The 17,092-nt window shown below is 43.7% G+C and overlaps 1 protein-coding gene across 1 annotated transcript in view; it reads left to right on the top strand.

Moving 5' to 3' along the window:
- Positions 1-1,891: 1,891 nt before the first annotated feature.
- Positions 1,892-17,092, top strand: part of TAPT1 (transmembrane anterior posterior transformation 1) — a 60,970-nt gene continuing 45,769 nt past the window's right edge. Inside the window, exons 1-2 of the mRNA XM_059923301.1 lie at positions 1,892-2,693; positions 12,280-12,410. Coding sequence (XP_059779284.1) covers positions 1,907-2,693; positions 12,280-12,410 — 918 coding nt within the window. The 5' untranslated portion in view covers positions 1,892-1,906. The remainder of the gene's footprint in view (positions 2,694-12,279; positions 12,411-17,092) is intronic.

Genomic DNA, 17,092 nt, shown 5'->3' on the forward strand with positions numbered 1-17,092 from the left:
AACTACTCCTATTAATTCCTAACGGTGGCATTATAAATCTAAGCTTATGTCTTTTGTTCTACAACTGATATAAAGAACATTATGATATTTTAAGTTCTATTTATTGTTCTCAGAGAACTGTTGGTTTTCTATACTTTGAAACTATTTCTTAAGATTATGTGTAACTTAAGTTTTGATGATTTAGAATACATATTTGATAATACCCTTTTCCTGGATTCTGAAAATTTGCCAATGGGTTGAATTAAGTCAGAGAAAAATTTTCATATACAGTAAGATATTTGATTATCTAATTATCAATACCTAGACAAGGAAAGAATAGTGTTAATTGAAAAATTATTTATATTAATGTTCATTTCAAAAATGCTTTTTAGTATATTCGACTTCATTATGTGTTTGAAATTGTGCAGTTTCACAAAACGTCAGATAAAATAATGCAGCTCCAGTGAAAAGACCCAATTGATGAAAAGCTACAAGAGCTTCAGCTTTCCCATTTCTGCTTTGCTCCTCTGCTATAACACCTTCAGACCTGGCCTGGACACATTGCTCCCTCCCTCTCTTTGCTGACTATTTTAAAGGACAGAGACAGCCTTTGGAACACCATGTTCTTCCTCAGGCTATTACAGAAAATGAGAGAAATCCATTCCTACAACTGGCTGCCTTAGGAAACAGAATTTTAGATTCCTTCCCTTCCAGCTCCTGTTGAGTTAAAAGCAGGGGCCATAAGCCAATAAATGTGGTGAGACAGCACTTGGGAACTGACATAAACAAGCAATAAAAGCCTACTTCCTTCTTCACAATCAGTAAATAATAGAATGGGATGGTTTTACACTATAAAAGATCAGAGAATAATAGAATTTGAGCTGTAGAGGAATCTTAGAGGCCATACAATTTTCAGTACCTTTTGATTTTCAAAATGATTCTGAAAATTTGACCAGAGCACTTGTTTTTGATTGATTCATTAAGACTCAGTTTTGACCAAACATAACCAAAACAGAGAATTTCATGGTCACAGGAATGTTTAGAAATGTCATCCTCTGAACTGTTCCGTTTTATGAAGGGGAATAAGGATGTTCCAAAGGCATCAGTTCCTCCTTTCTCTGGCGGCCGAGGGTCAGTTCCCAGCTACGGGGTCTTTTTGGTCCATCTTGGTCCCTCGCCCCAGTCTCTTACCCTGCTGTTAAGACTGTTAGGCGGCTGCCCTCAGCACGGTGCCCAAAACAGCCCACTCTGAGTTTGCAACCAGGTAGGTACTCACTAGTGACAACAGAACACTCAAGGTCTTTGATGAATCAACACGAGGTCGACTTTGCTCTATTCACACCCGTTTATATCTGGCTCTCAAGTTTAGGTCTAGGGTAATTTCCAGACAGCTTAATGCTAAGTGAAGAATTACAGTTTTCCGTTTTCTAATCAAAAGGGTACCAGAGGTACAAGTGAAGTTGGCAGAAGAGAAAGCGACCTGCCACGGTTCCCCTAAATGGAGTGCCCGGCCCCTTCCCCGAGCCCCGGGCATCTTCACTTCCAGGAGCCCTGCGGCGGCGGCGGTCTCGGCACCGCCCTCGGTGCGGAGTCACACCCCTGAGCTGCAAAGGACAGTCACCCCAAGTAAAGAGGTCGCCCAGGTGATGGAGCAAGGGCACCACGGCGGCCAAGAGCTGTATTCGAACCCTAATGCCGAAAGACAATCTAGTTTGTCCGCGGGCGCGGAAAACGTATAAAGCACCCTGCTCCTCGGGCTGAGTCCCTGAGACCATCGCTTCTCCTCCGCGCCCCCACCTGTTGGGTAGCATCTCCGGGCTCCTCCTTGCCCAAGTGCTTTGGAAGCTGTCAACAAAAACCTAGAGGCCAGGGAATGTGACAGGTGATCATAACTATGCAGAGGAGATGGAGCCCAAATAGCGGACCTATGGGGCCGGGCCTCGCGGGGGTCGGGGATCTGGAGCCGGCCCCTCAGCGCCGCGGCCACGCGAGCTGTGCCAAGACCGGGCGGGCGGCGCCGGCGCACTCCGGGCACCGAGCCTGCAAAACGGGCCCCGGGCAAGCGGCCGGCCACCTCGCAGACGGCGGGCAGCAGGCGCAGCGACCGCCGCCCCGGGGCGCCTCGGCCGACCCTCCGGCCGCCGCCGCCTCCGCTCTCGCCCCGCTCCCGCCGGGGCCCCGACCCGAGCCCCGGAGGCGCTCGCTCTCCCCGGCCGCGCGACCCGGCGGCATGGAGCCCTGCGCGGGGTCCAGGACGGCCGAGCCCGGCACGGCGCGGGAAGCCAGCGCGCGCTACGGCGACGGCAGGAAGAAGATGGCGGCGGCCGTCACGGCGGCGGTCTCTCACGCACAGCTGACGCTAATGGCGCGCGCCGGCCGGCGGGCCGCGGATGGTGGTGGCGGCGGCGGCCCGGGCTCCACCGAGGGGCGGGGCGAGGCGGGAAGGGGGCCGGCCGGAGACGGAGGCCGGGCGGGAGGCTGGAGAGAGGCGGTGGGGAAGGTTTGTTGTGCTCGGAACATGGCGGGCGTCGGCGACGCGACCGCCCAGAGAGAAGGCGGCGGTGGCGGCGCCGACATCCCGGAGAGGGAAGGCCGCGGAGAGGCGGAGCAGGCGGGCGGCGGCGGTCACGGGCCCCCGCCGGCGCCTCAGCACACGGAGACACTGGGCTTCTACGAGAGCGACCGCCGGCGGCAGCGGCGCCGCAGCCGCGCAGGTGAGAAGGGCGGGCGGGCGGCGCTAGGCCGCGGCGAGGGAGCGGAGGGCGGCGGGGGGCGCCGTGGGACTGCCGGCTGCGAGCTCCGCGGCCGCCGCTGCCTCCGGGGCCGCCGGGGTGTGGGTGCGCGGAGCCGCCGCAGCTCCCGAGGCTCCGCGGCCGCTGACAGCTCCTCGGGCGGGTCCGCGCGCAGCGCCGAGGCCCCGGCGGCAAACGCCCGGCCAGGTGCGTCCGAGAGAGAGGGCTGCGGCCCGGGGAGTTCGTCCCCGCTCACTTTCCTGCTTTTGAAAGGTCTTTAAAAACAAAACAGAACGCCTGGTATCCTCCCGCCTCGATAACGTTGGCGAGCATCTCCCCACGTCTCAGGGAGCCCAAAACTGAGAAACGCAAGACTGATTTCATTATCTGTGTGCCAAGGTGACTTTTGTTCTGTGTTTTAAGCGAATTTGAGTCATCGAAACCTGTTAACTTGCCCTCTGAATTTGTGTTCTTCTGCTGCAGATAACAGGGTGGTAATAATGACCGTAAAGTTCAGTCGTTTTGCCCAGGACATAAATATTTAGCGCTCCTGCAAATGTTACCTGTGAACTTTTCCTAAACCGAAACTTAAGCCACTTTGAAAAAAAAAAGAAAAAGGCTGCGTAAGATGCACTTGTGGATCCTACTTTCAATGACCGGTTTTAAGCATATTGTTACAATGTTGTTTCTTTAAGCGATAGGACTTTATTCTTGTTTTTAAAAGTTGCATTTGTATTCATATTGCAGTCGTGTATTAAGCTTAAAAAAGGGGAAGACTGAGATGTATGTTTCATTGAATATAGGGTGATAACAGCATTTTAATTCTTAAACAATTCTAAGTTTTGAGCAGGAACAGACCCATAACTACATTAATTTCTTCCAACTAAAAATTTGCTTCTGGTACACCATAGGAGCTGCATTAGCCGTTATTTCCTGCAGTTCATGCAAATAAGTGTTTAAGTGCTAGGGCTTACTGCATCATTGATTGCACTTGGGTATTGAAGATGTGGGAGTACTTCAATGCTAACTTAAGGCTGATGAGGTAAGATCCTGATTGATTTGCTAATTATCAGAAGTAGACGTAGGTTAGACTTTGAAGAGGTCTTTATCTTTGAAAAATTAAGTACAGACTGTGCCTTGTTTTGTCTTTTTCAATGAACCACTTAGAAATTCTCAACTCTAAGTTGTCAGTTAAACACTTGCTTGGGAGAGTATTTACTTTCTAAATTGGTCAGATCTAAATAAGACAAAGTATTAAATCTCTCAGCTGTCTGTTTACTTACTTGGACTTGAAAATTAAAAGCCCTCTGGTGCAAACGGAAAAAAATGTAGCCAGGTTTCACTCTATTTTCTTTGAAATATGTATGAGTTTTAGGAAAGCCAACATGATAAAAGCCTTTGTTATTGTTTGCATGCACAAAAAATGAACTTGTCAGGTGCCTTTTGATGATCACAGATGTTGGGCTCCTGGAGTAACCCTTAACACCCCTTCCGTGGCCCTGCTGGTCATGGGTCTGGATACCTGGTACTGTGGACTTCCATAGACTTCACGCCGCCTGTGCTTTCTTCATCATCATGGGTTACGGAGCGTGGTTTACTTAACATGTTTGAAGCTGGGCTTTTAACCCAGAGTTGCAGGAAGTCGTTATCAGTCACACACTTCCGGCTTTAGTCTTTGGGGTAGTCATTGTTTCCCCAATGCTGTCCGTTATGTTGAGGAGAGATGACCGTGGCAGCTCTTGGGGATGAGGACTTAGGTGAGAATCCCAGGAGTATTTCAGCTGGAGTCACCAGCCAGCGTTGTTGTGTCTGGGACTGCACATGGGCCCTTTGTCCTTTCCCCCGGGTGTCTGTCTCTTCTCCGCTAGTTACACAGCTCTTGCCGTTGCCGTTGCCAGTGCCCACTCTCCAACTCTGATGCCGCACTGGTCAGGGCATCCTCACTGGAGATTAGAATTCTCTCAGTCATTCTGAAATGCCCTGGGCTGCTGAGTGGCTTCTGCGTTCACCCTAACCCTGCAGCATTGCTCCCTTCCACGGTTCAGCATCCTTTCCTTCCTCTCCTGTCTGGAATTTAGAAAACTCTTACCTAGGGGCTGCCCTGGGCCAGAGGGCCTTGGAGTGGCGCCACCTAGTGTCATGTGAGAAGTATTTCTTCCTGAATCAAATCTCTTCCAAGCCTAGGTGCTTGCTCTTAAGGTGTTCCATGTCCATTTTTTATATTCTGGTGCTGCCTCTGATACTCTAGTCTTCCCCCCCGTCCCCTGCCAATTTAGGGCAACCTTTGTCTTTCCTTTTGAAAGTCATAATTTTAGTGTCTTGGTGGCGTGAACCATCAGTTAGTTCCAAAGTCCCCTTCATCATTTCTCCCAAGGAATTTAGGACTCTTATAAATTAGATGTTTGTTGGCCTGCCCTAACCATCTAGGGTCCCGTAAATGAATATACAGATTAGGTGATTATCCAAACCCTCTGAATCCAAGTAAAATAATTCAAAATGTAATGTTTGAGGTTCCTGTTTTTATTTTATACCTGTCTGTGTTCATTCATATGTTTGTAGAATATTTATGTATATTAGTTTGTATATATACAGCTACGTCAAGGGTAAGCTTTCTTTTTGTTTCTCTTCAAACTCTTCTAATCACTTTGTTCACTGAACTCCCTCTGACTTATGTGTAGCCTGGCAGTGGGCTGAGACTTTTCTCAGGTTCTAGTACTTAAACCTTAACATAGATAGGAATGGCTATCCCACTCATCATTCCTGGTTTCATTCTGTCACTCATGATGGTCACTGTGTATTCCACCGTTGCCTTATGTGGTCACCTGTCTTGAACTCTGGGTATAGTAGTCATCAAGAACCGCAGATTCATCTCTTCTGTCTTCTTTTTTTCCTCTTCTTAAAAATATGACCAATTTCTATTGTCCTTTTTGATATAAGACCAGACAAGTACATATTACTGGGACTTCCCTGGTGGTCCAGTGGTTAGGACTCCATGCTTTTGCTTTCTCTGCACAGGTTCGATCCCTGGTCAGGGAACTAAGATCCTGCAAGCTGCATGGCACGGCCAAAAAAAAAAAAAAAGTACATATTACTATGTTTCCATGCTTGTGCCCCACTTCACAGGTCTGTAGAAGTTCTAAGTGGGAGAGTTTCTGTATAGCCATATTCCCATTTAGGAATCTAGGTCCAGCAAGTCAACTTTGGACTAAGAATTAGGCAATCTGTTCTTGGCTTGGTTCAGTTGTTCAATTGCTTTGTAGACTCTATGCTTGCCTAATCCATTTGGCTCTGTTTCATAACTCCACTACTAAATAGTTTAGTATCTGAAGTATCTAAGTTGGCTCTAGTGACTGGAGACTTAACAGTAGAAGACTTGGTGTAAAATAAATGCAACACCTACTGGTGAGGATGAAACAATACCTATATAATGCAGGTATTGGAGTATGCATAGGGATAGGTATTGCTTGTAAAACAAAAGAATTTGACGTAAGGTATGGGTGAACAGTATGGTTTTTGACTATAGCAGTGCCATGGGCCCATTTTGTTCCTTTTTAGGTGGTGACTCATCACTCTGGAGCTTAAACTTGGTATCCATCCCTTGTGCTTCTCTTCTCTTTCTTTACATTTTAAACCTCTTGCTTTACCTCCATAAGAGAATGAACAGAGGCAGGAAGAAAGACTAAGACTCAGAAAAGCCAACTGATCTCCTTTTTAGCAGCTCCCACAAAAGATTTTGAGTGGGACAAAGGTTTTAACTGTTCATATTCACTATGTCCCATTGTGTATTTGAAAATTTAACATTTTGAATATTAAAATACATTCTCATTTAACCAGTCCTGATCCTCTGTAATATGTTACATAGTTATCCTTATGGCCCCAAACTTATCCTGATGGATGATTAAAGGCCGTGATTCTGAAAATTATGCTCTAGAGTAAATCAGTTTCTCATTTATAAAGGAAAATAAGAATAATTGTAAAACTGCCTGAGAAATTACTTGGAGTGAACACAACCCAGATACAGATAAAGTAAAATTAGCTTCTTCTCTTCTGACAGACGATTGCTCTCGTTTTAAAAGTCTCACTTGCTTTACTTAACAACTACTTGTAAAGTAAACAAGCAATGAAAAGTTATTTATTTTGATCTTTGACTGGTTCAGTATCTTGACCTTTTTAAGATGTTTACCTTCCACCTAGTTTACCCTCCAAAATTCAGTCCTAGCAGCTCATTTGCAGCCCACTTTGGGGAATGCTTGCATAAAAGAGGTCTTTGGAAAGACTGTATCATTGACTGTCAGGTTAATGATATTTTGTTCCCGTTTTTTAGTCCTTACTTTGTAACCTGATGACCTTGGAAAAAGTCACTACTCTTTTTGTATCTGTTTTCCATCTATAAATTTATGAATATGCTACCTATTCTTTACTTCCCTAAATGAGATTATTTATAAACAGTTTGAGGACCTTAAAAGTTCGACTGGTACCTTTACTGTATTTGACTTAGGAAAGCAGAATTGCTGTCATTGATTCCTAGTTGGCCTTGTACAAGGGTGTGCCTTTGTATTTGTGTAATAAACTTGTAACTAATATTTTAGTGTAACTTTAGTAAAGCCTATTAAATTTTTGCATTATTTAAGACTGGAGGTTTGCATGTTTCATAGTATTTTCCTAGCAGTTAACCAATATTACTTTACAGTTTTTTTGATGGTCAATGCTATTTTAAGAAAGATATATTTAGACATATTACTGAACATGTAAATATATTTATGATTACTCATTACTTCAAATTAATACTTTTTTATACTGGGTTTTTATTTCTAAAACAAGCTCTCTCAGAAGATAATTAAACATAATATTTCTTCGTTTAGGGATGAGGAAGAAACCATTTATACTGTACTTTTTCTCAATTTAAGATACTGGATCACAAGGCAATTCTGTGGTAGATGAATATTGATTAAAAATAATCTGGAAGAATTGATCCAGATTTATGATTGATATTATTTTCCTAGTGTTAAATATTCATAATTGACAAGACTAACTTGTTTAAATGTAGAAGCTCGTTTCTATTATAATTGTTGATAAATAGTAAAATACTTCTATTTTTAAAAGACTTTTACTGAATATTTCTTCTTGGTGAGATCTGGATAAATGAACTAAAGTTGGTTGACATCAGAAGAGTTCAAACAGTATTCAGAAAATAAACAATTGGATTATTTTAATTTGGAAAATAATTTGCACTTAAACTATAAAGACAGATGTTTGGCATAACAAATGAAAGTGACTCTTGCTAAGAAGGAATGAAGTATCACCACGGTATGGAAAAAGTTAAGGTTCACTTGGCTAGCAGAATTCTTGAAGAGTGGAGCCCACAGGTCAAAGAGCAGTAGTAGCCTTCCTAAATAATTAGCCAGGCACTCTACCCAATATCACGGGACAGGTGAGTTCAGGTAAGTCTGTAGAATGCTAGAGAACAGTGTTTAAAACAACGGCAGCAACGAACGAAAACACTGAAACACAGCTATACTTGGAACAGAAGATGGAGTAGCATCCTGCAGAATATATCCATGGCCAGGAAAAGACTGGAGGTGGGGAGACCAGACAGAGCGGCAAGACTACCCTATACCTTAGGAGCTCAGGCCACCGGGCAACAGAATCTTGTTCTTCAGTGTGAATCAGACAACTCCTCTGACAGGCTGAAGCCAGATCAGGGCTAGGTCATCTTCTCTAGTACGATTGTCAGATAGATGGGTGATAATTATGGTCCAGGGGAGAGAGCACGCTGGACTTGGAGTTCAGAGATCCAGGTTCTATTCCCAACTTGCCCCTTAGCTTTTCAGTGACTTTGGGCAAGTCTCCTCACCTCTGTGAGCCTCAGATTCTTCATTTGCAAAATGTGAATGCTGTTAACTGTTCCTTTAGCTCTCAGAATTGTGAGAATTTCATGAAGTAGTGTGAGCAGGACCTTTGTAAACTACCTCAGGCCATCTAGCGGGAGGATCCTAATCCCTGAAGTAGGGCCAGTTCTCCAGGAGTGGGGGAGGAGGAGGTGGTAAGAAAGGTTTCAAAATATTTCACCCCATGAAGCTTGGGTTTTTTTGTTAGTATTGCTTTAATGTTTCTTCTAAAACCATTCCCCAGCCCATTAGTATGGTGTTAATTGTAGGCAAACACTACCCTTACACTCAGAGCTCACTGCGGGCTGGACATGAAGAAGATCTGGATACATGGTGCTTGCTTTCAGAAAGCTCATGGGCTGGTAAGGGAGCTGATTAGTAAACAGTGTACCTTCATAGAAGTAAACCCAGGATGCTACAGGAGCACAGAGATGGGGGGTGGGGGGAGACCCAGTTTTGCAGAACACAATGGCCTGTTTACAAAAGCACTTGAGACAGTGATAGAATAATCTAGTGCCAAAAAGCACACACTTTAGGATAGACTGCTTGATTTGAATGCTGGCTCTACCATTTGGCTTGCTCTGTGACCTTGGAGACCTCCTTAACTTCTCTGTGCCTTGGTTTCGTCATCTATAAATTGGGCATAATTATAAAACCTGTCTCACAGTTATGAGAGGTGTCTACTCAAAACATGTTTAATCATTTGATTTTTAAGTGTTTACTTTTAAATTTTCTATGGGAAATCAAAATTGGTGTTTATAACTAAAATTCTTGCATTTCTAGAGGTAAAATCCTGACACGACACTTATTCATATTTACAATATAGTTAAAACACTTTCATAGGTTTATATTTTATAACTTAAGGAAAATTAGTTACTTAAGTTATATAGTTTGTTAAATATGCTTACTTGATGTGTTACCTTTTATCCATGGAAACAGGATTGCAGAAATAGCAATAAACATTAGGTAACCACCAAACTAGAATTGGTTAATACTATAGATCGTGTGAAATTACTAGTCAGTAGTTCAAGTATTGTGTCATGCTTTGCAGTTCTCATATCCTTTCATTCAAATCCTCTCTTCAGTCCCTCGAACATCCTTTGTGGGTGGCAAGCAGGTAACAGGTGTTGTAAAACTGCTCCAAGCCTTGGTTTCCTCTCCTGTGATATTGAGATCTATGAGTCGAGCGGGGTCACAGCACTAGTGAGTGACAGAGCTGGTGCCAGAACTTCCTTCTTCTAATTGCTAATCCTGTGCTCTCTTTGTGCATCATAACAAAACCCTTATTATGGTGGAAGCTCGGTCATCTCGTGGGCACCAGGGAAGGCACCGTTATAGAGGATAATTTTCTAAGTAAACAAGGGTACAGTGTTGGGCTGCACCCTGCAGGCCTACAAACCCTGTGCTTGCCCAGCTTCAAGACTGAAGAAAGAGCCCGGACTCAGCGACAGACACATCAGTAGTTTAATGGACGGGGGATCTTACACGTGGGAAGCACGGTCCTGGAGCGACACCCCACCGTGTGTGGCTGACAGCAGGCAGGACCTGGCGGCAGTCTTCTCTCCCGGGGGAAGGGGAGACTACCAGTTAGAGGGGAATTGACCTCAGGTAGCCTCCTTAGTTACCAGGGAAACCAGCAGAGGGGCACGCCCCTCACCACCCCTTTCATAAGAGCAGTCACTAGCTGGGGCCCGAGGCAAGTATATAGGAAGATCACGCGTGTGCCTAAGATGTAGGTGGAGCAGGCACTGGCTGGGCAGGGGAAGTACAGAGAGCAAGAGAACAGCCACCTTGAGTGGCCTCACCATACATACAGCTGTCTCAACCTTTTAATTTAATTTGCTTTTTAAAAAAATATTTATTTATTTATTTACTTATTTTTGGCTGCGTTGGGCCTTCGTTGCTGCACGCGGGCTTCCTCTAGTTGCGGCGAGCGGGGGCTACTCTTCGTTGCGGTGCGGTGGCCTCTCTTGTTGCAGAGCACGGGCTCTAGGCGCGTGGGCTTCAGTAGTTGCGGCACGTGAGCTCAGTAGTTGTGGCGCACGGGCTTAGTTGCTCCACAGCATGTGGTGTCTTCCCAGACCAGGGCTCAAACCTGTGTCCCCTGCATTGGCAGGCGGATTCTTAACCACTGCGCCACCAGGGAAGTCCCTATACTAAGGCCTTTTAGTCTGAACATCTATTAATATATACCGTGAAGCTTACATCATGTGTACGTGGCTTCAACCATAAATGTACTGAGAGTACCGTGCTCGTGGTGCACTGGATGATTTGGCCTGCCCCTGCGCTGGGCTGCAGTAGGTGGAAGTCGGGTTTTCTCTCCATCTGTTTCAGTCTCCTGTTTCAGACAGCTTTCGTGGTATCACTGACTCTCCAAATGGATTATGAATCTTGTATTTTAAAAAAATGTGTGTAGTTTTTTGGGGGAAGCTATAACTTCTATATATAAGCAAGCCACTTCACCTGACGCTCAAAGAACTAGTGATCTGTCCCAGTGTTGGAGGAAGTAAGCTGTTTTTAGGCCCACTGGGAGATAATAAGTCCACTTCTGAGTCTTCCTAAGGGCTTTTCAAGGGTATTTTGGACTATACACTGTTCCCCATCCCTGCAACCTTTAAATCCTAGCATCACATAAGACTAACTATGAGGGTCGACAACTCGTAAATGAAATCAACCTCCCCTCTTTGTCATTTTTTGGAGGGAACACCAATACTGTATTTGGTAAAAGGACCACGAGGCCAGCTCAGAGCAAAGAGGACAATTTGAAACCTTTGGTATGCTGAGTTCTGGAAGAGAGGACGGCCTCCTAGAGAGTAGAAGTAGGGATGTCTGTGAAGTTGGGGACTGAGAGGTCACCGAGGTGGTGGGCTGTCAGGGGAGTGTCACACAGTGGAAAAATTGGGATCAGGCATTAACAGCCTTACTTCTCATCTCAAGTCGTCCAGGTACAGCCAAGTGGAAAGTATTCCACCTCCTTTGGTCTTTCTTTCCTCAGCTGAGATGAGATGACTGTGGGTGAACTTGCCTCAGAGGAACCGAGGAAACAGGTGGACAAATCCAAGGAAAGGGGGAGGTCTTTCAGATCGGATTGAGGTTCTGTTTTGTATGACTTATTATAATTACCATCATGCTGGGAAGCCTTCACCTGGGGAAATGGCATTATTTAGATACTTGCAGGATCTCTGAGGCTGAAGAAGGAAGAATTTGCACTGGTGTCTGTGTACCTCACCCAGGATAGTTCTTGGGCTGAAGCAATGCCTGTTACGTGACTTGGCTCCCTTTTGATTGTGTGTGTGTGTGTGTGTGTGTATCTCCATTTTGTATATACTTGGTATCTACTCTTTTTACCTGCCTTCATCTCTCCATCAGTCCAGGTCCTGTATCACCTGTAACACCCAGGACTAGACTTTCACAAAACACTTTTCTAACTATTCTGGCTCATAGTAATCATCCCTTTTATATTCCTGTGACTTTTTCAGTTTATATCACACAGAACAGCAATTTTCTCAACAGTCTTTGCTGGTGTTTATGTGCAGTTCAGTTCTGGGCACAGAAATGTAGATTACTTTGTTTTATTCTCTTGTTGTTTTACATATACATTACCTGTAGCACCAGCTAGCATGGAAGTTCCTTGATAAATACTGTTCTTTTTGTTTTGTCATTTTTTTTTTTTCCTGTAGAGCTTTCATTGTTGAGGTTCCTCAGTGCTGAACTAACCAGAGGGTACTTCCTTGAACATAATGAGGCCAAGTATACAGAAAGAAGAGAAAGAGTATACACTTGTATGCGAATACCAAGAGAATTGGAAAAGGTACTTTTTTTTTTAACTCGTCGTTTTGAAAATTATGTCAATATGTTAATTCTATTAAAAAAATTGTGAACAGCTTGAGTTGCGTTTTTAAAATATTGGAAATAACGTGATCATAAATAATTAAATATATTGGGGGAGTAGGAATTCCCATTCAGGAAGAGTCTTAAAAAGTGTATTTTTAGTGTAAGAGCCAATGATTTGTAACTTTGCTACTTATTAAACTTAACCATATTCCCATTTGTGTCCCACCCAAATAACTTTTTCAAGGAATTGCTCTCTACTTATTCCTTTAGTTCTCTTCAGTTTTGTTTTACTAGAAGCAGTTTTTTTTCCTATTCAGCGTAATATAAATTATTTAATTGCACCCTTTTTTTTAAGGTTTCAGTTTCTCAGAAAGCCCTCATTTTTAAAAACAGTTTCTTCAAAGAAAAAAGACAATTTGTTTCACCTTCATCACAGAAAACATCTCAGCATAGGATAAACATAGTAATAGCAGCCTTAAATCTCTGCACATCGCGTGCTCCGTTGATTGTGTCCCAGGCCATCAAGACCAGTCAGATACGAAATCAAGGCTGCTCTTTCTGTCTGCATTGATAGAGTTGACGACTCTGAGCAGGAAGGAAAGAATTAAGAAATAATTCAGCTTTAGCTATACTGAAGCAAGTTTTCATACTTTTATAGTAACGTAAAACTTGTAATGTTCCAGTCACTTCTCTAGAATCACACTTTACTATTGGAGTTGGTATCAGAAGAGTTTAGTTGGTTTGCTTTCTCAATGTATTATAACAACAAGAGGTGTGGTACAGTGAAAAGGAAGGATGCCCGGTTTGAGAGATGTTGCTTTCGGTAGGTTCTTAGTGGCGCATCATCGTGTGCTGAAGCTTTGGAAAGTTCTGTATTAGGGTGAGATTTAGAGAGCTAGGGAGCCAGCAGGCATTTGAGACAATGAAACAGCTCGTTGCCTTTGGTCAGGATCATTAAACATGCGTAGCTATTATTGTGTTGCTGCTTTTCTGGGGAGTTCTAGGGTTCTGTGGAGGAGCCAAGGGCTGGAGGTGAGGAGGGAGGTGGAGGCGTCCGGGGGCACCCTCGGCAGCACTCCTCCCCAGGTGCAACATCACCCTTATTCTGTGTATTGGAGTCGCTTTAAGATTTTGTCCTGGGGGGACCTAGGGGGTGATGTTTCTTTTGCTTGAGGAAAAAAAAATCTTTTTAAGGTAAGTGTTGTGTCTTTCTTAAAACACTTCAGCCTGCTTTTCAAAGCTCACTTTTTTCTACCGATGATAAGCCATGGCTGGAAACGTGAGGACACTGCTGGAGGCGTGGACCTCTGCAGCCTGGACTCTTGTCTGGGACAGTGCCGGCCTCATCCGCCCACCTGTCTGAGCTGCCCTGGACTCCCGTTTTGCTCTGGGAGAGCACAGAGGGATTTGCCTGCAGTCACAGGCAGACTTTATGGACACGCCCGGGAAGCTGGTTCGACACCGAGAGGCGTCCATCTGACCCCTTTTATCATCCCACCTGTGGCAGAAATAGTGCGTGGTGGCAGCATCCTCTCGTAATCCTGTCACCTCATCAGAGGCAGGTTCAATACGCCCACCCTTCTCTCTTTATTAGCAACATTGAAATCACAAACAGGTTTCTGGGTAGATTTCTCACAGAAACTTGTAAGCGTTTCATGTTCGTTATTGTATTAAATTGTCTTCTGGGGGAAAATCCCTGCAGGTCTTTCTGGGACTGCAGTATAAACCATTGTTTTTCAAACTGTGGTCCGTTACAGGACCACTGATAGGTGGAGTCACCCATACAGTTACTAATCAATTAGGATTTATTTTTTTTAATTAAAGAATAGAAAAAGTATCAGATTGCATTCATTGCCTGTGCTAAGGGTAAGTATTTTTTCTTAAAACTTAGGTTTCACTTCTATGTGTGTAAAACGTATTAACATCAGAAAAGTTGAATGGGCACTGCTCATGCACAGTTGTAATTATTCTAATCCTGTTTCCCATGAGAGAGGCTTTTAGCTTTAGGCCTGTTTAGGAAATTTTCATTTAGTCTCTTAGAACAACACTTTAGCAATTTTACTGCTTAAAATGTACGAAAGAATGTCTTCTTTTTCAGTTTAGAGCAATTTCTTCTAAGACTAAGTGAAGCACAGAGGAAAGCAGCGTTAGATTTCAGTTTAATTCCAGGCTTAAATGTCTCTCATAACAGCATGAATTCACTCTGCTCTCTCTAAGGCCTTTATTTGATATGTGGGGATCCCACTTCAGACTTTTATTGTGAGAGGTGAGAGGCTATCTAGATATTCACGCTAATCTAATTTATTTTTTATTGGTTTCCTTTGTGTTTGTCTATTCTAATATGTAATACCTTACTCATTTTTTTATTGTTCTTGTTTTTTTGGGTAAGTGCTAATATATTTCCACCTAACCTTTGCAGGAAGAGAGAGTTGATAATTAAAGAGCACTTTGCGTCTACAGGGATTGCAAACACTCTAAAGCGTGTCATTACTGCTTATACTTTAGAGTCAGGAGAAAGGTCAGCTTAGTATCTCTTACCAAACCTGTTTAGTGATTGTAAAAAAAAAAAAAAAAATCCCAGGTTTTTTGTGTCAGTGGATAAACACATTATACTTGACATTTAATAAAGGTAAATTGCTTATATATTTAAAATAGTATTTCCAATTATTAGCACTTTTTTACATTTGAACTTTTCAATCTTATGTAAGCGTCTGAAATTTTGGAGCGTTTTGTTGGCTTTGGGGCAACATTTCCTCTTTTCCTCCACAGTCCCTTTTCCCCTGTGCCCACACACACCCCTTGGGTTCTTGTCCTAGATCTGCTGCTAACTGCTTACGTGGTACACTTTGGGGGCTGTGTTTTTCTCTTCCATACAAGGAGGAGGCTGAACTGTGCATCCTGAACTGAGAGCCAGGATAGCAAAGTGGGTTAAGGGCATGAACTCTAAAGCCAGTCTGCCTGGACTTGAATCTTGGCCCCACAGTTTATTAACTGTGAGGCCTGGACTAATTTACTTCTGTGGTAAGCCTTCTGTAAGTGTTTTAAAATCTTTACAAGCCTCTCTTCAGCAAATTGGGAATGCCTTACCCCGGGAGAACATGAAAAATTTTGAAAGGTTTCTTGTCCCCAGGTTGCATTCCAGTGGAAGTCTCATTTGCAATAGGGGTAGCTGTCATCTTGGGCTGAGTACAGCAGGAAGTGATTGGGAAAGGACTGATTTTCAAGGTTCTCCTGTGTCCCTCTTTCATCTCCTGCTATGCTTTCATCTTCCTTCTTTGCTAGCTAATAAACAACTTTTCTAACCCTGCAAGCGCCATGATTTTCTGACTCTCAGCCCTCTTGGATTGCTGACCTCCTGCGGAAAGAGCCTTTAGGGAAAACTGTTTTCTTCCCTCTTTTTAGCCAGACTGTCTTAGGGTAAAGCTTATCTCTTTCATGGGGATTTAGCTAATGGCCATAGGGATAACATACCTTACACCCTGACATTTTCTGCTGAGCCCTCAAGTCTGACCTCAGCAGGCACGTGGCTGGAGCTGACAGTTAGGATAGACAATGGTTGCTTTAATCTGGTGCTGGTGGAACCAGGGCAGGGGATCACCAGTTTCCCAGAGAGGAAATTCCTGGTGAGTGATTTTCACTGCTCCATACCCCACTTGGCTTGGCCAGTTACATCCCATCTCTGGCATCCATTTCTGTGTTACTAATAAAACAAATAGCATTTATCAAATAAGGATTAGATGCTTAGCACTGTCCTGAGCACCTGAAACGAATTAGCATTAAATCCCATCAGCAGCCTCCTGAGGTATAAATACCATGAAAGTTCCGTGTCCTCTTCCTGCCACACTCTGCCGTCCCACATAGACGCCCAGACAGATCTCACCTTCAACCCATGTTTTGGTTGAAACGTGCTAGTGTGTGTTCTGCTTTTTGACCCCATAGGAACAATTTACCCCACACCATGTACAAAATCATCCCTTGTCCAAGGGCTAGTTTTGTCATCTGAGTGAATCCCAAACTGCAGGAAGTAGTAAAGAAATGCTCACCATAGTATTGGGTTGGCCAAAAAGTTCATTCGGGGTTTTCCATAAGATGTTACATGTTTCCTTGACATCTTGCAGAAAAACCGGAATGGACTTCTTGGCCAACCCAATATTTTCTAAAATCCCCTAATGTATTTAAATATTACTTTAGAGAGATACAGCTCACTCGTGCATTTATTTATTAATTTCCTCGGTATTTGTTTTGAGTGCTCACTATGTTCCAGGCACTTCTACAGTGTGGCAGTAGAGAGATAAACTAAGACTTGTGAAGGTAATGGCAAGGTGATGAGGAAAAAGAGGTCACTTCTGTACATTTTACGGCATATGTGGCGGGGACAGGGGTGGTTGTACTAGGGAGATCCAGAGGTAGGAAATTGTTAGGAACACACAAGAAAGGACAGGTACACTGGAAGGTTGGGCTGGATCCAGGTTACTTTGAATGGTTAGGCTAAGGAGTTTAGACTGGCTTTGGGAGGAAATTAAAATTTATTTCTCAAGAATACTTTTAGCTGTATAGGTAACAGAATACCTAATGGTGACTTAAACAAAAAGGTTTTTGAAAAAATTTTTAACAAGTGAAGAGGAAGGAGATCTTAATTGTTCCAGCGGATTAATGAGG

The sequence above is a fragment of the Balaenoptera ricei genome, chromosome 5 (genome assembly GCF_028023285.1).
Source record: "Balaenoptera ricei isolate mBalRic1 chromosome 5, mBalRic1.hap2, whole genome shotgun sequence".
NCBI classification, from domain to species: domain Eukaryota; kingdom Metazoa; phylum Chordata; class Mammalia; order Artiodactyla; family Balaenopteridae; genus Balaenoptera; species Balaenoptera ricei.